The sequence below is a fragment of the Helianthus annuus genome, chromosome 11, assembly GCF_002127325.2.
Source record: "Helianthus annuus cultivar XRQ/B chromosome 11, HanXRQr2.0-SUNRISE, whole genome shotgun sequence".
In the NCBI taxonomy this organism is placed as follows: domain Eukaryota; kingdom Viridiplantae; phylum Streptophyta; class Magnoliopsida; order Asterales; family Asteraceae; genus Helianthus; species Helianthus annuus.
Window position 1 is genome coordinate 176,880,443 of NC_035443.2, and position 23,239 is coordinate 176,903,681.

At 37.4% G+C, this 23,239-nt stretch overlaps 2 protein-coding genes across 5 annotated transcripts; both read right to left on the reverse strand.

Moving 5' to 3' along the window:
• Nucleotides 1-510: 510 nt before the first annotated feature.
• On the reverse strand, nucleotides 511-5,108 carry LOC118484192. Its single transcript, XM_035980180.1, has 2 exons — nucleotides 1,424-5,108; nucleotides 511-1,169 (listed from the first exon to the last, which is right to left on the reverse strand). Exons 1-2 carry the CDS (start codon nucleotides 5,106-5,108, stop codon nucleotides 511-513), a joined length of 4,344 nt encoding a protein of 1,447 aa, XP_035836073.1.
• Nucleotides 5,109-8,194: 3,086 nt separating this feature from the next.
• LOC110891212 lies at nucleotides 8,195-22,867 on the reverse strand. 4 transcript variants are annotated; one of them, XM_022138908.2, is made up of 20 exons: nucleotides 22,515-22,867; nucleotides 20,283-20,504; nucleotides 19,358-19,453; nucleotides 18,803-18,855; nucleotides 18,569-18,665; nucleotides 17,613-17,686; nucleotides 17,289-17,403; nucleotides 17,020-17,130; nucleotides 16,408-16,484; nucleotides 16,257-16,323; nucleotides 15,041-15,106; nucleotides 14,304-14,411; nucleotides 13,350-13,480; nucleotides 13,164-13,230; nucleotides 13,021-13,076; nucleotides 11,811-11,904; nucleotides 11,657-11,727; nucleotides 9,802-10,502; nucleotides 9,274-9,447; nucleotides 8,195-8,465 (listed from the first exon to the last, which is right to left on the reverse strand). In XM_022138908.2, exons 1-20 carry the CDS (start codon nucleotides 22,662-22,664, stop codon nucleotides 8,437-8,439), a joined length of 2,559 nt encoding a protein of 852 aa, XP_021994600.1. In that variant the 5' UTR covers nucleotides 22,665-22,867; the 3' UTR covers nucleotides 8,195-8,436. The 4 variants fall into 4 exon arrangements, with proteins under 4 accessions (XP_021994600.1, XP_021994599.1, XP_021994601.1 ...); XM_022138907.2 differs by having other exon boundaries at nucleotides 19,358-19,456; XM_022138909.2 differs by lacking the exon at nucleotides 22,515-22,867 and having other exon boundaries at nucleotides 18,803-18,878; nucleotides 20,283-20,312.
• Between the last annotated feature and the right edge of the window lie 372 nt (nucleotides 22,868-23,239).

Consider the following 23,239-nt stretch of genomic DNA (forward strand, 5'->3'; position numbering starts at 1 on the left):
ATGAACAAGAAGGACAACTATTGATGAGAATTAAGAGATCTCCAAATCATCTTTACAAGAAAGACTTAAAAACATGGAAACCGATGTGCTTACTCAGTGCAATGAGTGACCAAGCTTGGCTATGGCATGCTTAGCTTGGTCACCTTAACTTTAGTTCGCTAAATCACATGTCGAGGAAGAAACTAGTCAACGAATTACCAAAAAATCCGCACCAAACAAAGATGTGTGGTATAGCCTTTTTTAGTAGGCAAACACTCCAAAGAAATCAAGAGAAAGAGGATGAGAACTTGGGGCAATTTTCTGGGTTTTTTTCATTATGCAAACTAGAATTTAAATATGCAGGGGACCTTGAGCACGATGCCCATGTCCTTATTCCATGCCACTACCTCCTAATAATACTCTACCACTAAAGACAAATTCAACACATGCATAATTAAAAATAACAATAAAAGAAATATGCAGAAATTGGGAAACATGCAACGTAGTGGGGGACTTGCAACTCCTTGGTCTTCAAGGATTAAAACGGGCCGGCCTTTTAGTACTTCTTTTGGGCCTTGTGTCTTGTTGGGCTGGATCAAGGGATGGGCCTGGTTGGCTCGTATCATCCCCCTCCTCTTGAGAACTGGCATTGTCCTCAATGTCAACGAAACCAGGAAATTGAGTGTTAATCGAATCGACATTCTCCCAAGTTGCTTCTTCAATCGGCAGTTGGCTCCACTTGACCAGTATCTCGTTCTCACCATTTGCTCCTAAGCGATTGTTCACAACATATTCTGGAAGGTACGAGAGCTCCACGTCTTGACCAAAACTACTCAGATCTCCCGGATTACCTGAAACGTTACCGTAACTCGGCTTGAGAAGTGAAACGTGGAACACCGGATGCACCTTAGACCCAGACGGTAACTCTAGTTTATAAGCAACCTTTCCGATTCTTTCTAATATCTTGAATGGGCCAAAAAAACGTCTTGACAGCTTTTGGTTGCTTCGGTTTTGCACTGATTGTTGCCGATACTTGTGAAGGCGAAGATAAACAAAATCACCCACTTGGAACTCTTTTTCAACTCTGTTTTTATTAGCTTGCCTAACCATACGTGCCTTTGCCGATTCAATTGAATTTTTAAGAGCATGGAGTACCCGCTGATGTTCCAGTAGCGAGGACTCAATTGAAGCTGTAGAAGTCGAACCCGAAACGTAGTCATGAATTGATATAACATCATACCCATAAAGCGCGCGGAACGGGGACATCTTAATTGCTGAATGATGGTTTGTATTGTAGGAAAACTCTGCCAAGTACAAGTAGCGCTCCCATTTTTTGGTTCGTCACACACATAAGCGCGTAAGTACATCTCGAGACCTCGGTTCACCACTTCGGATTGTCCGTCCGTTTGTGGGTGATAAGCGCTTGAGTGTAGGAGTTTAGTACCCATAAGCTTGAACAATTGACGCCAAAAACGACTAATAAATATCGGATCTCTGTCCGAAATAATTGTCTTCGGAAGGCCGTGTAACCTGTATACCTCTCGCATGAAAATGGCAGCCAATGAAATGGCAGTGTAACCCGGTGACAAGGCTATAAAATGAGCGAATTTCGATAAACGATCAACGATAACCCATATCGCCGTTTTACCCTTGGATGGCGGTAAATGGGTAATAAAATCCATGGATATATCATGCCATGGCTGAGCCGGTGTGGGTAGTGGTTGCAGCAAGCCGTAAGGCTTGTGGTTCGGGGTTTTAATAGCCTGACAAATATCACATGCCTTAACAAACGCGGTGACGTCTTTTTTTAAACCCAACCATGTGAATGTGGATGATAAACGGTTAACTGTGGCATTCACTCCTGCGTGACCCCCAACAAAAGATGTATGGAATTCTTGCAATAAACGGGTACGTAAATTAGAGATCGGAGGAATTAGTAGCTTACCACGAACATAGACCAACCCATCACGGAACGAATGATGTGGAAAAGCAACTTGATCGGCTGTAATATCCGCAACCAACTGGAGACCCACCGGGTCAGTTTGATAATAGGAACGAACCTCGTTAAGCCATGTGGCCGTCGGATGTGAAAGTGCTAACATAACCGGAATTTGAACACGACTCAAAGCATCGGCAACGGTGTTTTCTTTACCCGGCTTGAAATGGATCTCAAAATCGTAACCCATGAGTTTTGTAACCCACTTTTGTTGCTCCGGTGTTTGAATCGTTTGAGTGAGAACATGCTTCAAACTATGGTGATCGGTAAAAATGCGGAACCTGCGGCCTAAGAGATATTGACGCCACTTTTTGATTGCCTCGGTGATAGCATATAATTCTTTAGTATAAGTAGAATGGCCTTGCATGGTTGGACACAACTTTTTGCTAAAAAATGCAATTGGTTTGCAGTTTTGAGATAAAACGGCGCCTATGGCCACGCCGGAAGCGTCAGTTGTGACATCGAATGGCTGCGAAAAATCAGGTAAGGCAAGAGTAACCAACTCTTTCATGTGGGTTTTCAATTCAATGAAGGCTTGATTGGCATCTGGGGTCCAAGTAAACTCGGGTTTTTTTAGGAGATCAGTAAGTGGGGATGCGATTCTTGCATAATGAGGAACAAACCGGCGATAATAGCCGGTGAGACCCAAAAAGGCTCGAAGTGTGGTAAAAGAAGTCGGTTGAGGCCAACTTTGGATAGCTTCGATCTTATCCGGTTCTGGAGCTACACCCACAGCTGAAATTTTATGACCCAAAAATGATAATTCTTGCACCGCGAAAACGCATTTGGATCCTTTCGCATGAAATTGATTGGCCAAGAGGGTCTCAAATACGTACCGTAAATGACTATAGTGTTCCTCCATCGAGGCACTATAAATGAGTATATCGTCAAAAAAAACGAGAACAAATTGGCGAAGGACCTTGCGAAAGAGATCATTCATAGCCGCTTGGAATGTAGACGGGGCATTAGTGAGCCCAAAGGGCATAACGAGAAACTCGTAGTGCCCGTCCATTGTGCGAAACGCGGTCTTATGAATGTCTTCCTTAGCCACACGAATCTGATGGTATCCGGAGCGCAGATCTATTTTGGAAAAGATCGTTGCACCGTGAAGCTCATCAAGTAATTCATCGATAGTGGGAATCGGAAAACGATCACGCACCGTGGCTGCATTGAGTGCGCGATAATCGACGCAAAAACGCCAAGAGCCATCTTTCTTTTTAACCAGCAAGACGGGCGATGAAAACGGGCTTTGACTCGGCCGGATGACACCATCGGTTAACATGTCTGTGATTAAACGTGTCATGATTTGTTTTTGGAAATGAGGATAACGGTATGGTTTGACATTTACGGTGTGATTATTGTTGAGTAATGGGATATGGTGGTCATGAAGGCGATTTGGTGGAAGGCCGTGGGGGTCCTGAAAAAGTGGTCGAAAAAGTTCCAGTAGGGTGGTAATATGGGCGTCGGTGGAGCATGGGAGTGATTGAGGTGGTGTAGGGTTTGGTTGAGTCTCGATGAGCAATGTGTGAAGTGAAGCAATACAACCGTGTTTGATAAGGGATGATAATGAACTGGAGGAAAGGGGTTTAGAAATCGGTTCACCTTTAAGTGTGCATGATTGACCGTCTTTTTGGAAACAAATCTGAGGTATAGAGAAATCGGCGGTAATCGAACCAAGAGTACGCAGCCATGCAATACCGAGCACCACATCTGCACCCTCTATTGGTAGTACGAAAAATGGAATCGTAAAGGATGTTTTCTGTAATTGTAAAGGTACCGCTGGGCAATAGCTTCGGCAGTGTATAAACTGCCCGTTACCCACCATGACACCAAAAGGCTCAAGCGGGTTAGACGGAAGATTGAATAACGTGGCAATGCGAGGTTGAATTATGTTGTGTGTGCTCCCGCAATCGATCAAGATGGTCACCGGTTTCCCGTGGATGAACCCGGTTACACGTAATGTTTGGATTGACGAAAGACCGAAATATGCGGCATCTGAGAGGGATAAAAATTGTGGACTGGTAGTGTCGTCGGTGGTGGTGTCTGCAACAGGATCATCGGGTGCCATATGCTCGTCGTTATCCACAATTAAGAGAAACTGCGGTGGCGAACACTTGTGCCCCGGAAAAAATTTCTCAGGGCAACGAAAGCACAGGCCCTCTTTACGACGTTGTTGAATAGCCTCAGGTGAAAGTTTGGTGAAGGGTAAGGGTTTTGGTGGTGATGGAAGAAGTGGAGGTGGGGTGGACGATGCCGGTGTTTTATCGGTGGGAGCAGATATCACTGTAGTCGTAAAGTTGGAGGTGTTTGTTGGAGGGTTTTTAGGAGGATAGTTAGTTTTGGGCTTCCAGGCAAATAATAACTTATCTTCCAGTAACCGGGCTAAGCCGCAAGCCTGGTGTAGCGTAGTAGGCTTGTGGACGGCTAACTCAGCCTGGATATCAGGTTTAAGGCCTGAGACAAAACAATTTTTCAAGGTTTGTTGAGAAAGACCCGTAATACGATTACTAAGTCGTTCGAATTCGGTTTGATAAGCCGACACTGTAGTCGTCTGCCGTAGTTTGAATAATGATGCTTCATGGTTCTCGTATGCCGAGGGGCCGAACCGAAGCTCAACCTCACGGACAAACTCAGGCCAAGTACCTAAGAGATGGTTATTAGCGAGATGTTGGTACCACGCGAGTGCATCGCCAATGAAGTGGAAAGCGGTGAGAGAGACGCGTTCCGCAGCCGGAATGCGATAATAAGTAAAATAATTTTCTGCCTGGAAAATCCATCCGAGAGGATTAGACCCGTCGAACAGCGGCAAGGTGATTTTCGGTGGACGAGGCTGTAGGTTATTGTTGTTGTTAGGTTGTGCACGAACAGGGGAGTTGGGTCGAGTGTTGACGGGTTTGTTCGGGTCTAGGTTATCAGTGAGCTGGGTAACATGGTTCACAAGACGAGCGGTGGTTTCAGTTTGGGCATCTAATTTCGAATTGAGGTTAGCGGTTGCTTGAACAAGGGCGGCGATTTGTGTCTTGATATCGGTTTGAGCAGTAGCTGCGGTAGTGGATATTTGGATGAGCTGATTGAGTTGGTCGGAAACGGTGGGTGGGAATTCGTCGCCGGTTGGATCACGACGCGGTGGCATGGTGACGGATGGAGGATGGATCGTGAATGAAAGCACCAAATTGGTATAGCCTTTTTTAGTAGGCAAACACTCCAAAGAAATCAAGAGAAAGAGGATGAGAACTTGGGGCAATTTTCTGGGTTTTTTTCATTATGCAAACTAGAATTTAAATATGCAGGGGACCTTGAGCACGATGCCCATGTCCTTATTCCATGCCACTACCTCCTAATAATACTCTACCACTAAAGACAAATTCAACACATGCATAATTAAAAATAACAATAAAAGAAATATGCAGAAATTGGGAAACATGCAACGTAGTGGGGGACTTGCAACTCCTTGGTCTTCAAGGATTAAAACGGGCCGGCCTTTTAGTACTTCTTTTGGGCCTTGTGTCTTGTTGGGCTGGATCAAGGGATGGGCCTGGTTGGCTCGTATCAATGTGTGATGCACGCATGCTTGGTAAACAAAACTGTTCCCCGTTCCCCCCGAAGCAAAGTGAGTTCCAAACAAAACACACGTTAGAGCTAGTTCATACAGACATATGTGGTCTGATTACTCCCTTAACGCAAGGTGGAAGTCGTTATATCATGTTGTTAGTAGATGATTATAGCCGGTTTATGCGGGTATAATTAGTCGTTATATCACGTTGAAAAACAAAAGTGATGCACTCGCCATGTTTAAAAAAAAAATCAAAGCCAAAACTGAGCTACAAGGTGGGTTTAAAGTGAAGGCGTTAAGAAAGCATAGAGGGGAGAGTTTCTGAATAAATTCTTCAATGAATTCTGCAATGAAACCGGCATAAAAAGATTATTTTCGGCTCCCTACAAGCCTCATCAAAATGGTATTGTCGAGAGACAAAACTGCACCGTCTTAAACATGATGAGGAGCATTTTAAAGGCGATGAAGATACCTCAATATTTATGGGGAGAGGCAGCAAGACATTCCGTATACTGATAAATCGAACGCCGACAAAATCGGTGGACTCAACTCCGTTTGGAGCTTGGAATGGACGTAAATCGAGTTTAAAATACCTTTGAGTATTTGGGTGTGGAGGATACATTACTACACCACCCGTGGGAGTGAAAAAATAGACGATCCGGGAGTAGAGGTTGTTTATCTTGGAAAAGAATCTGGCGGTTATGCACATCGAGTTTGTATGATCCGATTAATAAATGAGCTTACGAGAGTCCGCATGTCGATTTTGAAGAGCATGTAAATTGGTCCAAAGTAGATTGTGAAGAGTCAACATGGACAGATTTTCAAGTTCAAGAACCATATGTGGAAGCTCAAATTACAACAGACCCTCATCATGATAATGATGGGTCAACCGCAGAAGAGAAGAAGCCCTCTGATCACCACAGTCTGACTAATAACGAGCCGATTCAAAGTGACACAGGAGACGACGAAGTTGGTGTTGAGAACCAACAAGAAGCACCAAAAGTAACCATGACAATTCGAAGGTCCACTCGGCAATTGATTCTGCCGAAACACTTTGATGAGTGTGTTTTGCTTTAAGAAGAGACTCAGACTCTCTTGATGCTTGAAGGAGAACCAGCAACCTACAAGGAGGCCAAAGATCATGCAGAATGGAAAGTCGTAATGGATGCCAAGCTCAAGTCTATAAACAATAAATAAAACTTGGAATCTTTGCTCGATATCAAAGGGATGCAAAGCTATAGGGTTGAAGTGGGTTTATAAAATAAAACGTGATGCAAACAGCTCGATGACAACGTATATATAAGGCACGATTGGTTACGAAAGGCTACGTACAAGAGCAAGGGGTGGACTTTGACGAAGTGTTGTTCGCGCCCATTGGAAGCCTCGAGACTATTCGGTTGATACTTGCTTTAGCGGCTCAGAGATCTTGGTGAGTATATCATTTAGACGTCCAATCGGCATTCTTGAATGGAGATTTTAAATAGATAGTCTATGTCAAACAACCAGGAGATTATGTTGTGCAAGGAAAGAAGATATGGTATAACGGCTAAACTAGGCGTTGTACAGCCTGCGACAAGGCCCGCGAGCTTGGGGTGACTCACTCTCATGCAGGCCATGGTCCTGAATATCTGTAAACCTAGACGCACCAACATCTAGTTTCCTCTTGGACTCAAAGATGGTAGAATGCTAAATTAGAGAACAAGTGTTGTTCCTAGGGTTTACTACATCTAGCAACCACCAAATAGATCGAAAACACAAAGTCTTACGAATTCACCAAACCCTAGATCAATCAATAATCAATACTCAGTTATCAAACATGCATGCACATTAAAGACCTGAATAGAACACTCTTTACCAAAACATAAACATAAACCAAAACATAAATTATCCAAAACTAGATAGCTATTTAAAAGTTAACAATTATCTCAGGAGATTTTTTTCCGCTTAGTTTATTGTCTTTTGCTGGAGTTAATCTTAATCAGGTATCGACTCATGAGATTTGGCAAAGGTTGCGGATATGGGTCGAGATTATCAAGAAGATTTAAACAGTTAAAAACATTGGTGATTTATGCGGGGAGTAAAATAAAGTTTTTTGGGTCCTTACTTCCCAAGGGCCAAACATTCAAGAAAAGCGTTTTTATGTATACACATGAATTTTAGGATCAAAACATTTTTGTGACGAAAAGGGTTCCGTATTTATTATCTGAAAGCGCCCCCACAAGCTTGAGATGGCCCTAGTTAAGAATCTGGTGTTTACCAACCTAAAAGAAGGAAGGACCCTAGTTACACCCGAGGCCACTGAGCTATAAACTACAACAACCAAGAAGGATATAAGTTTGATATCGATGGATTTACGAGTGTACAAACTACGTATATTAAAGACTTGCTAGGAAAGGTGCATCGCCAACATCCTTTTTACCCAGTACGTAGATGTGGCGCATATCCTTGCGGGCTTGTTTTCGTAGGCATGTGTAAATTAGATATAATAGTGTTGTCTTTGTATCCTTGCCGCCTCTCTTGTTTCAAACTGTACGCAAATGTCACATCAGCGCCACATCAAGTAGGAGTTGATGCATTGAATCTTGAGCATATGATCATAAGATCTCGTTGAAGATTAAACGTATCGACTTTAAATCAATAAACCAATAATACAAATGGGTTGACTTTAAAACAGGTCAATAACTAACAAGCTAAGTGACAAATAAGAAGAAATTTCCTAAGGTTTTTGACTTCCATATAAAATCTAATCTCTAAAAAAACATAAATTTAATAATCCTATTCACATTGAATTGCAGTGAATCTCAAATAGATCTTGTAAAAGTAAAATATAAACCATCAATTGAAGACAAGCTGGGTTTTCTTCTATACATATATCATAAGTTTGTATGGTATACCATCTTTGTGTTACCTATTTACTGTCAAAGTCACCACCTTCACCTGAGAATCAAATTTCAAAATAAAATATAAAAAAAAAGTATTTAAAAAAGGCCTGGTAATTTCAATTCATAACTAAACGTGACAATTCGAAATCATTTACAAATTAATAAACTAATTCTGGTTATATATTATTTCTAACGAGACAAATCCCCGAATGTATACCTCTTAAATCACTTTATTAACAGGGACTATTATTGTAGGAGGGGAAGGTTCAAATGAAAACCACTAGTTATCGCGAAAACTAACTAAAAAAGCCTAAAAAACATACCATTTTTTTTTTGCATACCAATTTTCGCTATTTAAATTATATAAAAAAACTGTTTTTCAAAAAAAAAAAAAAATTGTAGTGCACATATGTAATAGTACACATGTGTAATAGTACTCTACACATGTGAATTATTACACATGTGCACTACAATTTTTTTTTTTTTTTTTTGAGATTTTTTTTATATATAAAAACTAGTGAATTTAATAAAAAAAAATGTAAAAAAAAATTGTTGGTGTGTTTTTTAGGCTTTTTTTAGTTAGTTTTCGAGTTTTCGCAATAAAAGTGGTTCCCTATTGTAGGATTATAGTTTTTATTATCATTCTTAACAAATTAATTCATGAGTGTTTTTCTAATAGGGGCGAAAAAGGTGTTTGTGGGTCAACCCAAACTGACCCGTACCCTACTTAAAGTATCCGTTTTGACCCAAACCTGTTTTCACAAGTTAACCTCCCGGTTGACCCGCCCATTTTGAAACTTTCCCACTTCAATGCATAATCTATGTGGGACGAGGTTGTCACAAGTCAAATGTTGTTAACTTACCAGGGCTAATTTTGTGATGATAATTGTCATCTTTCTGTTCTTTCACAATTTCATCACATTCCCAACCAGCAGTATCTACCGTAGAAACTTGATCTTTCTCCTCAATTCCTGAGTTTGACTTTGACAGTTTCTCGTTAGGGTCTACCGACTTCTTGCTCCCACTGAGATGTTCCGCTGCCAATGGCAATTTTTGGTATTTTGTCATTAGAGTCTAGAAGAGGTGGAAATTTCAACCCGTTACGTATGAACGGTTCAATCCCAGTTACGTTGTTATCTTTAACGAATGAAATCAAATATAGTTAGCTAAAAAAGTCAAATGGGTTGAGGGTCGCCAAAACTGTATTTTTAATGCATAAATCTCTCGAAACAATTTTGTTCAAAACTATTATACTAATATTGGAATAGCATATAAGGTCTAAAGGTCGACACGTACTACAAATTACCAGTTTTGACCCGAATTTCGTTGGCCCGTTACCCAACCCCGTTCATTTTGTAACCTCCTAAAGTCCAGTAACTTTTCACCATTACCTGTAGAAACTTCATATGTTTCTTCAAGCCCGCCTTCTGTTGTCTCGGTGTTTATACCAGTTTCTTTTTGTAAAGCTGATGTCACTAATTCTTTATCAAGGTCTATTGCAGTAGCATGTTCATGCATTTTGCTTTCATGGCTCTCTGATACCTGTGACTGCTCACTGCCCTCTTTATCATAGCCCGTTGGCATTTTCTCCAAAGGTTTATTCTCAATTTTGACGGTCGGATTTGAAACACGTTGATCAAAAGGTGACGGCTTTTCAAATATATGTTGCTTGTTTTCTGGTGATTTAACATCATTTTCCATGGTTGATACAGGAGTGTTGTCAGAGGACCCGCCTAAGGGTACATACGGTTTTTCAGACTCCGATGCTTTAAATTTGTATTGCTTGTTTTCTGTTGATCTAGTATCATTTTCGATAGTTGAAACAGGAGAGTTTTCGGAGGAACCCCCTAACGGTATATACGGTTTTTTTCTAGGAGACTTGATCAAGTTTTGAGAGAATATGGACTTAAAATCCGGTATAACACGTCCAGGAGATGAAATTTTAGTTCCACGAGGACTTCCTGTAGATGGGGATAATAAATCTTCATTAGTTGGAATTTCGATCCGCAAAATTGGCCTTTTGTTGATTTTGAAGTCGCGTTCGAGTTTTTCTATAGCATTGCATAGCTTGTTGATCACCTCAACATCTTTCCTGTATAAAGTTTTAACAAAACAAGATATACTAGAGGTCAAGAGGAAATTTTGAACCGTTTACTTATGAATAGGTTGATTTATGTTTTTACTTTTATCTCTAATGGGTCAAACAGGTAAAAGAAGAAAGTAGCATATAAGAGTACGGGTCGAAAGTGACAGAATATGTATTTTTTTTAGCGCATAAACCCTCCCAAATCATTTTTTCATAAAGTTAAATTATTATTGTATTACTATAGCTGTGTAACCTGTAAACACTTTTTTGTCATTTTTAGAGTTAAATGCCCGGATAGTCCTGTGGTTTGCCCTTTTTTCACCTTTAGTCCCTAACTTTCTAAAATTACAGCTATAGTCCCCAACTTTTCATCTTTCGTTCCCGGATTAATTAAATAAATAAATAATATATTTCTTTTAATGTTTAAAAGAAATATATTACTATCCGGGAACGAAAACTGAAAAGTTGGGGACTATAGCTGTAATTTTAGAAAGTTAGGGACTAAAGGTGAAAAAAGGGCAAACCACAAGGACTATCCGGGCATTTAACTCTCATTTTTATCACTTGATGTGTCAAAACTGACACCTCTTACAGAAATGAGTTAAGTGTGTTTGTAACAAAATAACGAGTCCAGAGCCGTCTTCGAAAATCACAATTTTTTTTAGCCCTGTTCGAGATAAAAAATTTAGGCCCTATTCGAAAATCTCCATTTAATATAAACTCACCAATCACTAAAATTTACGTGGATGTAATTTAAATAGTTATTTTTAGCAAAGTTTAGGAAGTAATTTATTAATTAAAGGGAAAGATGCAGTTGACAAAATTAAGCATTAAATATCACTAACAAAAAAATAAGCTAAAATTCCTTGTTTAAACTAGGCAGTAACCACTAGTACAAGGGCTCGTTTATGTTATCTCTCGATTCAGTGTGTATATATTCTAAATTATACAACGTAAATTCTATACAAAATTAAAAAGATTTGGGCCCTCGGAGGGTTTGGGCCTTGTGCCATCGCCCACCCCTCACCCCCTACGGGCCGACCCTGAACGAGTCATATGATAGTTATGAAACGGAAAGATGCTTGTTTCTCTAAGTGAAATAAGTATATTTCATAAACAGGACTGAAACTGAAGTAAACAACCTAAGGGATTCAACTTACCTAGAAGAATCATCAATTGCACTATAAAAGTGCTCTTTAATGCTTTCCACTGTATTAAAGATATTCACAATCTGCACAATTTTAACTGCTAATGTAAGGTATAATGCAAATAATCAACCACTAATAATATATAAATGCTGATGTGGAACCACACCTTGGCTTCTGCATCCAGATATTCCTGCTCAATATTTACCCTTTGTTTGATATCATGCAAAAATTCTTCATCTGGATCGATTATATACTGATACCTACAATAGAACAAACTCAAGTAAATTTAATATATGTTATAAATAAACGAGTAAAATGCCATTATTGTCCCTGAGGTTTGGCTAGTTGTGCGACTTTTGCCCAAAGGTTTGTTTTTCCGTATCTGGATTCAAAAGGTTTGAAATCTTGCCATTTTCATCGGGCTCGTTAACTCCATCCATTTTTCTCCGTTAAGTCAGGGGTACTTTAGTCTTTTTTATTAACTTAAAGGGCAATTCGGTCTTTTTCACTTTATGTACAAGCATTTAAAATACCCCTGGCCGAATCCGTTAGACCGAATTGCCCTTTAAGTTAACAAAAAGACGAAAATACCTATGACTTAACGGAGAAAAATGGATGGAGTTAACGAGCCAGATGAAAATGGCAAGATTTCAAATTTTCGAATCCAAATACGGAAAAATAAACCTTTGGAAGAAGGTCGAAAACTGACCAAACCTCAGGGACGAAAATGGCATTTTACTCTAGATAAAATGATCTTGTGCATTTTGGAATATTTAGTGTACAAATGCAACTTATAAGATGACTTTCACCAATGCTTCATAATTGTATATATTGTTGTTGAAGGACGATGAATAGTAATTTTATTCTTAAAACAATATATAGTTTTTTAATATTTTATTATTTTAATATTATAATACCTTATTATTATATTTACTTTTAGCATATGTCCTTTTTTTCCCTTTTGTCATTTACTTTTTGTTTTTCATAATTCTTTTTTCTTTTCTTAAATGATATTACCTTTATCAATTAATTTAATATTTCTTTAATAACTTTCTTTCGTTAATTAAAAAAAAATACTTAGGTACATAGTTGTGTTTATTTTCCCCCTGGAGATTCCGATATAAGTATTGTTAAAAATGAAGTTGTATTCAAACTAGAGTATTTATTTGGTATTGTTTTACGGTACGATGATAAACTAAACCGATTCTAATGTTAGGCTTTCGAAACAACATGCTTCATTTTCAAATAGCGTTTGTTTAACATTGTCATTTGCTCTGTTTCGCCGCAACGCGCAGCACCAATAAAACCTAGTTCTTATTAGGCCACTTTAAATGTATAAAGGGAGTATTATGAAGTATGAACCAATCACAATGTACCCTTTCAAGCTCTGTAGCAGCTTCCTAAAATTGGCAATAGCAGGCTCCAGTTGATCCTAATAAGATTCATAGTTACAAAAGCAGCTAGATTAAAATAAATAAATAAACAAAGTGATTATAATTTATGATAAGATTTAAAGTACCTCGTATGCAGATAAAAAACTAGCAACCACATTTACAGTGTATGCTTCATGATTCTGCAATTGATCACTTAAACATGCAAGAATAAATTATAATCATAGAGTTTGTCACATGATAAATGATGGATTAGGAGAATTATCGGAATCCAAAATTACATAAACAAACGTACACTCTATAAGAGTACATACTTGACCTGCTTGTCCCTTTGATTCGCAAACGAGGACTGGAAATCCCAAGTAGATTCCAAAAAATTAATAAATGCATGACAAGCATCTGCTTCTGCTCTATACGAAACAATTGTTTTCGAGAGTTCGTCTTCCTATACAATATCATTTAAACAAGGATATATCACAAAGAGATATATTATGTCGGCAGGTTATAAGAGGTGACAAGATGGGTGGGTTGACTAATGGGTCAAACAGGCCGGGTCAGCACCAATGAAAAACAAGAGCTATTTATAACTTAATGCTTTAGTGATTGCAAAAAACAAGATTATTACAATAGTTATCTAAACCAGTGAATAAACTGTTTAGAGGGAAAGCCATTTTCGCCCATGAGGATTGGCCAGTTTTTGCCACTTTCGTCCAAAAGTTTGTTTTTCCGCATTTAGATCCAAAGGTTTAACATCTTGCAATTTTCATCCGGCTCATTAACTCCATCCATTTTTCTCCGTTAAGTCAAGGGTATTTCCGTCTCTTTTGTTAACTTAAAGGGCAATTCGGTCTTTTTCAGGGGTATTCGGTCTTTTTACATAAAGTGAAATAGACCGAATTGGCCTATAAGTTAACAAAAAAGACGGAGATACCCCTAACTTGACGGAGAAAAATGTATGGAGTTAACGAGCTGGATGAAAATGGCAAGATTTCAAACCTTTTGGATCCAGATGCGAAAAAACAAGCCTTTGTACAAAAGCCGCAAAACTGGTCAAACCTCAGGGACGTAAATGGCATTTTCCTCGACTATTTAGGAAGATGTTTGCATTACAGACTTTGAACAACTTTCATCCCATTCGAGCAGTTTGACACATTTGATACATTCCTCTTTCCAGCTAAATTTCTTTAATTTGACCCGTTTAAGATAAAACACAACCCGTGTCGTAAATGTGATCGACCGTGAAGGATATTAGGCCAAGAGAATCACACCTTTTTCTTTAAGTTTAAAAAGAACTCATTATTATCTTCGTCAAACTGTAACCGTTCTTCTCTGGCATCTTGAAGACGAGTTATTGCAGCAACCAAGGTGCTATTAACCTAAACACACGGTCTAATCAGACATAACATTGTGAAAATGGTGCTTATCAGTATTTTCTTGTTAAACTGCAGACTAAACTGTTACAAGATGATTCTTTAGTTACTATAGCGGTCACTAAAAGTCAAACTAGAGAGAGCGGGTATAAAAAAAACTGTATTTTGATTACTTCCTTGGTCCTAAAAGTGTTGTTCGCTTTCAAGAAAACAATAATTAAAGTTGACTAATTTTCCGTTTTACCCTTAATGGCCATCATCATTAAATCTTTACAGTTTTCAAAGTCAATGTATCTTAAATGCATTACAGGTAGAACTGACATTCTGTTAATTAAAATTGCATTAACAAAAGTGGTGCGGGTTCAAATTCTTGAAAACAAAACTCGAACAGTTTATTTTTCTAAACTGACCCTTTAATGAACGATACAAATTAAAAAAAAAAAAAAAAAAAAAAAACAAGGCAATTGTTATTTTCAAAGTAAAGTTTCACAAACTTTAACTACAAAAGAGTCACAAAGTTTAGCTGCAAAATGGGTCAAATATTTTAAAATTCTCTCTTTGCATAAGGTGCCCTAATTTGTTTCTACATGTTTGTATTTCATTTGACACAAGTCACTGAAAGGAAAAGAGGCTACCTGTCTCAACTCAGCTTCGAGTTTGTCTCTTTGCTTTTCAATCTCACTAATTTCAGCTTTCAGATCCTGAAAAATACCATGAGATTAGTTAAGTTAATGCGGAATTAATACTTTATGTTGAAGTGAGTGTCCATTAGTTAAGCTTTGATTTGTTATCAACTTATCATCAATTATATTTTGTTTGGTTAGCAATTATTTTGAATACACCTTTTTATAGGATATGTTTTAGTCTTCTTGGCGCCATGCCGACCATCTTATAATCAGTAATGTAGCACAAGCCTAAATGTTTTTCTAATATTATCAAAATATGCATTACAAATCATGCATAACTGTAAGATTATGAAATACTGAATGATTATTATTGAATGAGTAGGTTACAATATATAGGGATTACGAGTAACCCTAGAAACCTAACTGAGCCCGTAGGCCCATAGTCTAATACTCCCCCGCAGTCGTAGTGGATGGAACTAGAAGCTCAGACTGAAAAACAAAAACAATAGTAAACCCTAAATAACTGTCTTCGGTTTCGGTCAAAATTTCATAATCTTGCAATCTTCAATCCATAATCTTCGATCCACAGTTTTGAAAGGCGGCTGGTAGCGGCCCGGCGGCGGATCGTAATCCTGCAGCGGCGCGGCGGAAGACCGTAGTCTAATGAGCAGCGGCGGCACGGCGGCAAGGGGCGGCTTGACGGAGATGCGAAATCAACAGGATGAGCCGTAGCATCATCTGTGTGGTAAGAGACCTTAAGAAGACCGGTGAATCTAGAACCGAAGATGAAGCTTTATTTGAACACAAAACTTAAAAAAAAAAAAAACGGAAACGGAAAACGAACAAAGACCCTGTCTAGGGTTTTTCTCAAGTGGTGACGGCTAGGGTTTATATATTTGTGTGTGGCGCGGCGGAAATGGTATAGAGCCTAGGCTGGCTCGGATACCATGTAAGATTATGAAATACTGAATGATTATTATTGAATGAGTAGGTTACAATACATAGGGATTACGAGTAACCCTAGAAACCTAACTGAGCCCGTAGGCCCATAGTCTAATAATAACTAGCTCGACAAAAGAGTGTATTAACTATTATAACTGGAAAACCAGTAATTTCTAATTATGCAAGAGTTGATGCAACAAACAACCACATTTGCTAAACTTTATTGTAAGGTGATGAAATTTGTAAATGCAAACAATAAGCAATTTCCAAAATACCAACACACCTTCTCAATTTGGCTGACTTCACTGGTCCGTGCTACGCAAAAAGTAAGAATTTCTTTTTTTTGTTCACTGCCATAACATTAGTGATCATTTTACGCTTCATTAATATAAAGTTACATAAATATAAAGACAAAAGGAAGTGATAACAAGTACCTATGCTCTAATATACGCTTTTCAGTTTTGTAGGCTGAGTGACGAAGAGATTCTAATAGAACTTTTAATTTATCAATCTGCATGATAATTTGATAATCAAATGAAATATTATTCTTCAATAAAATAGAATGAAGAAGGATAAAAACCCTGGAAATGCATATTAGTTCCTAAAAATACAAATATTAGCTTCATAAGTGCAGTGGTCACACACACAAGCACACAACAGAAGAGAAATTACTTTCAATATCTCATGTTGACTGCTATGCAGTTAATGCGGTAAAATATCGGATATCGGTCAAGGACCGATATTTGAAATATAGGCTATCTCGGTGAGATATCGGTGGGATATCGGTAATTTTAGTATAAAGCAAAATTTATATATATAGCAATTTAACACCAAGAATTCAGTGATATATCGGTTATATCGGTCAAATATCGGTGATATATCGGTTATATCAGTCAAATATCTGTCAATATCGCCGATAATATCGGTACCGATATTATGACCGATATTTTACTAAGGGACCGATATAACCGATATATCACCGATATTAACTGCATAGGTTGACTGAGCTAATAAAAAATATAGGTCAAGACTACGATGACACATACTTTCTGAGCATGAGTCTCTGGTGTATCCCCTTTTTTCAACAATCTTTTCTTTAGCAAAAGTGACTTCAATCTGCAGCACAATTGAATATGGGCAACGGTTTCTTTTGTATCCTGCATCAAGGAAAGTGTTTGAGCGCTTCGACATTCTCAAACTTTCTATTGAACATTCACCAAATAAAAGTAGAGAATCAAATTCAAAGTGTCAAAATTACAGATGATTTAGAAGATTAAAATCCCGTAAAAAAAAGCCACAAACGTAGGATTTTTACCATTGAAGATGTACTGTTTGGTGCTTCAGAAGAAGTCTCACTGCCCTCACAAGCAGATTTGTGGCATTTCATTCTACTCAAGCTTTGTTGTATTTGTGAGATTTCGGAATCTACTCTGAGGGCAGATCAAACAAAGAATAGATATATAATAATAGTTAGCAGTTACACAAAAGAAGAAAGAAGAAAGAACTTGCAGTATAGCACTATAATAAAATAATAGACAACTGATATAAATGGCGGTATTATGCAACTTTATAAAAAGTTATCATGCAAACCTCCCATGGAAAACACTTGCAAAGCATAATAGACTGTTTCTTGACTTACCTTGCCACATCAGCAGTTACTTTCAGCCCAGTAATCGCTGTTTGAGCAAATTGAAGCAATTCTTCCCTCCTTACCTGAGACAAATCGTGTGACATTTATAGTCAAACAAGTAGAATCATTAAACTCAAAAGGGGTTAATTGCATAAATAGCTATACAGTTAATATCGGTGATATATCAATTATCGGTCCTCACGTAAAATATCGGTGTCAAATAGCGATCAGAATATCGGTACGGATATTATCAGCAATATCTTGACCGATATATCACCAATTTTCCCGATATCAATACCTTTCTTCTTAGTTCTACCATTGGTCTTTCTTCTTATTGCTGCTATTAGTGTTTTAGGTCTTAATTTTTAACTGTTAGTGTTGAATGTTAGTGTTTTAAGTCTTAATCAGTTCCTAGTTGCTACAATTGTTAGTGTTTTGCAAGTTGCAAAAGGTTATGTTAATGGTAGGTGAGTATACTGAATTGTTACTGTTAAATTACTATATATATAAATTCTACATGATATTAAAATTACCAATATCCCACTGCGATAACCTATATCTCCAATATCAGTCCTTGACCGATATCTGATTTTTTTACCGCATTAACTGCATAGATAAATAGGTAACCAACTTTGATCAATACTTCTGTTTAGCGAAACCAACTTTTTCAGGCAAACAATCCCATGGAAGTTTCAGAAAATGTTATTCGGTAACCAACTTTTTTGTATGTATAATGTATCTTTTGACCATGTTGACTTATTTTTGACATGGTGCGTAAGTAGCTTCTAAAAACTGGTTATCTTATGTAATTACCTTAAATCAATTTTTTTAAACTTTGATGGGTTTTTTTTTTCTGGCATAAAAGAAGTTGGTTAATCTAAAAAAGAAATCAGACCGAAGTAAATCACGTATTTACGCAATTAGCCCTTCTTAAAAGTGTCTAACTGTCTAAGTGATAAGATTACCAGCATTTCACTATCATAAACTGAGAATACTTTTGCTAGATCTTGTATATTTTTCACGACTACATCATGAACTTCACTCCCTCCTGTTAGACACAAGCTACATTCATAGAAAGAGAAAGATAGTAAATATACATGATACCGAGAATTAAAAAAAAAAAAAAAAAAAAAAAAAAAAAAAAAGAAGATCCAAAATGACAACAAAACCAGAATAATCAGCATAGTAAGAATTGGTACCCAAATATTTCATGAAGTAACGAAATTTCCTCCTCATTTGGTGCACCAAGAATCTGAGTCATACAAAAGAGTGAACCTGCGGTTAAGCTCCATGAATCAGCAAATACAAAACAACTGATATGATATTAAAAATTAAACTATTATCAATAAATCATAAGTTGAGTAAACGTCAGTTTACAATCCTGTGGTTTGACCCTCATGACACTTTAGACGCCCCTAAAAAACCTTTGGACACTTACACCCTTAACGTTTCCAACTCTTTACACTTTACAACCTTTTGTCTGTTGACCATTAGGTTGTAAAGTGTAGCAATAAACCCTCCTGCTGACGGTCAACCTAATAGTCAAGAGACGGAAGGTTGTAAAGTGTAGCGAGTTGGAAACGTTAAGGGTGTAAGTGTCCGAGGGGCGTCTAAAGTGTCATGAGGGTCAAACCACAGGTTGTAAACTGACGTTTACTCGCATAAGTTTAAACCAATCATTGGTGGTTGTATTTTAGTACGTCACAGACTATTATTCAAGCTAGAGAATATATATATTTTAAACTTATACTTACCATAGACATTGTCATGCCTTCTAGAGCTTGACTTTGAAGAAAAACATCACGGAAATTCATTGGTACACTACGATGATCAGGATCATAATATAGAATCTGCTGAAAGAAAAAAGCATATATATGATGGATATATCCATAAAGAATATAATCAAATTATAAATAACCAATCAAATATAAGAGTAAAAATATCAAACAAAACAATGAAGATAAGAACCGATATTTGTACAATTGTACCCACGTGTAATCATAATAGGACCTTATTTCATTTGTTGTCCCAATTTTTGGTGTCACTGTTTTCATTTGCATTGCAACAGAGCTCTCCTAAACACTAAAACTTGGAGTAAAAAGCCATTTTTGTCCCTGAGGTTTGACCAGTTTTGTAACTTTCGGCCAAAGGTTTGTTTTTCCGCATCCGGATTGAAAAGGTTTGAAATCTTGCCATTTTCATCTGGCTCGTTAACTACATCCATTTTTCTCCGTTAAGTCAGAGGTATTTCCGTCTTTTTTGCTAACTTAAAGGGTAACTCGGACTTTTTCACTTTATGTAAAAAGATAGAATACCCCTAAAAAAGACCAACTTGCCCTTTTAGGTTAACAAAAAAATGGAAATACCCCTGACTGACTTAACGGAGAAAAATGGATGGAGTTAACGAGCCGGCTCTGAAAATGGCAAGACTTCAAACCTTTTGGATCCAGATGCAGAAATACAAACCTTTGGACGAAAGACGCAAAACTGGCCATAACTCAGGGACGAAATGGCATTTTACTCCTAAAACTTGTAATGCAAAGTGAAACTAACAAAAAGAGTAGACGGTCACACTTTTAAAAATATATTCAAATAAAACTTGTTTACATATTACATCACACAGATACATAACTGAATGCAGTAGCAACAGGGAAAATCATATCCTCTTTTCTCACTTACCATAGCTGGTTTTCCGGGAGAAACATTCTTATCACTTGATGTGTGCGGATCCTCAGATATTTTCCCCTCATACTCAACTCGGTTTCCGTTTGGTTTTTCACATTCTCTTAGAGCCTTTAACCAACTTTTTAGCAACCGAACTCTTTCTTCCCCTTTACACGAAACAGAAACTTCGTCAAGCCTTTTGATTGCATCACTAAAGTTTTGTGTGTTCTGTGGAGCCTGCATTTTTACAATGATAATGTTAATTATATATCTTTCAATACACTACTGATGTTACAACTATCAAAATAAAAAAAATATAATGTGACAAGACAATGCAATTGATGTACATAGTGAGCCAATTGATGTATATTTCAGAACTAACAATACCTGGCTGATAAATGGTTTTGGCTATAGAGCATATGCATACAAGTAAAACTAGATTAATGAAATTATTATTCAAACCACTAACTTCACTCAAAGTATACTTCGTCTTAAAAAATAATACAGTTCTTATACACATTTGTATATACTAACAGATCAATAAAAATATCATTTAAACCACTGACTTCACTCAAAGTATACCTAACATCAGAAATAATACAGTTCTTATATCCCTTTACAAATACTATAGATCAATAAAAATATCATTTAATTCAGAAATAATACAGTTCTTATACATGTTCACATATACCATTAGATCAATGAAATTATCATTTAAACCACTAAGTTCACTCAAAGTATACCTAATTTCAGAAATAATACAGTTCTTATACACATTTACATACATTAATAGACCAATAAAATTATCATTTAAACCACTAAGTTCACTCAAAGTATACCTAATTTCAGAAATAATACAGTTCTTATACACATTTACATACATTAATAGACCAATAAAATTATCATTTAAACCACTAAGTTCACTCAAAGTATACCTAATTTCAGAAATAATACAGTTCTTATACACATTTACATACATTAATAGACCAATAAAATTATCATTTAAACCACTAACTACACTCAGAGTATTCCTAACTTTGGAAATAATACAGTTGTTATACACATTTACATATACCGATAGATCAATGAAATTATCAATCAAACCACTAACTTCACTCATAGTATACCTAATTTCTTATACACATTTAGGGGCTGTTTGGCAACATCTGAATGGTTAAGTGCTGAACCAGTAAGAGAGAGGTCTGAACCATTAAGTGTTGAATCAGTAAGAGGTCTGAACCATTAAGAGCCTGTATAATGCTTAAACGTTCAGAGGCAAATGTCTGATCAATTCAGATTAGAGGTCTTAACCATTCGGACTCTGTATAAATCTTAACCATTCAGAGGCAAATGTCTGAACCATTCAGACATCCGCTCGTGAAACAAACAGTCCGAACCATTAAGTGCTGAACAGTAAGAGGTCTGAACCACTAAGAGCCTCATTAAGAGGTAAACAAACAGCCCCTTACATATACTAATACATCAATGAAATTATCATTTAAACCACTAACTTCACTCAAAGTATACCTATTTTCATCATCATACTCAGTAAATCCCACCAATAGCAAAGCCAAGGTAGGGTCTGAGGAGGTAAGATGTAGACAGCTTTACCTCTACTCGTAGGAATAGAGAGGCTGCTTCCGGTGAGACCCCCAGCTCGATAGTACTTTTGCATCAAGCCTTGGGCATAAGGTACGTAACACTTAGCAATCGGGACAAAGACCGATTAGTGCATGTACCCTTTTGTCTTTTGGCTATCAACGCCACCACATGATGCATGATTAACCGTCCACCGCTTTTATCATTATTTTCACAAAATTAGTAAATTAACGTTATATTAACAATTTCACTTTTGCCCCCGAGGGCCCACACCTATTTTCATATACACATTTACATAATCATCATTTAAACCACTAACTTCGCTCAAAGTATACCTATTTTCAGATATAACACAGTTCTTATATACTAATAGATCAATGAAACTATCGTTTAAACCACTAACTTCACTCAAACTATGCCTAACTTCTATCTACACATGCTAAATGATCAACAAAATCACCATTTAATTTAAACCACTAACTTCAAGCAAACTATACCTAATTTCACCAACAATACACTTCGTACAAGCATTATCACACACTAATATCGATTCAGAGCAGCACGCACATGAAAACAACAAAATTCAACCTAATTTATACAATCCTACAGTAAAACCTATAAGAACAAATAAATTAGGTCAGCGATTACAATTCGATCTGGAAAACTAAGCGCGATGCCGGAAAGCGAATATCCGGCGTGATGAACAACGCTATCGGTGTAAGTACGGACAGCGGCTCTGAAAATGGCGCCGCCGGGAACTTCGGCGGCTTTGTTCATCGCCGATCGTATCCATGACATCAACGCGGCGGTCTACCACCTCGATTGGAATGTGAACGGGCGAAAACTGAATAGTCTGGTGAGATTGGACGGAGGATGGGGGCGGAGTACGGTGGCGGAAATATTTGCCGATTGAAAAATTAAGAAAAATAATAAATCGAAATTTGGTTGAACGTTTTGTCCGTTCGTACGGCTCTTTTGCCTCTCATTTCGGTTTCGTTTGGTTGAATTTACTGATTTGCCCACCCGAGGGTGTTGTAATTACTAATAGTAATTGCATTTAATATATGGGAGTAGCGATGCAACCGAGCCGAGCCAAGCTGAGTCTAAGCTCGTTTTAACTTATGAGATGAAAACTCGAACTTTGTTTTTAAAACTCGAGCTTGGTTTGTTTATTATTTATTAAGTTATTTTTTTCTTGTTTTATATTTAGTAATTATTATTATTTAAATATATATTTATTATGATATATAAAAAGTGTGCTCGTTTAAGCCTGCAAGTCAGCTCAAGTTCGGACTCGTTTATTAAATGAGTTTGTTTTTAGGCTCAGGCTCGAGTTCATTTAAGCTCCGCTCGTTTCGAGCTTTTTTTGAGCC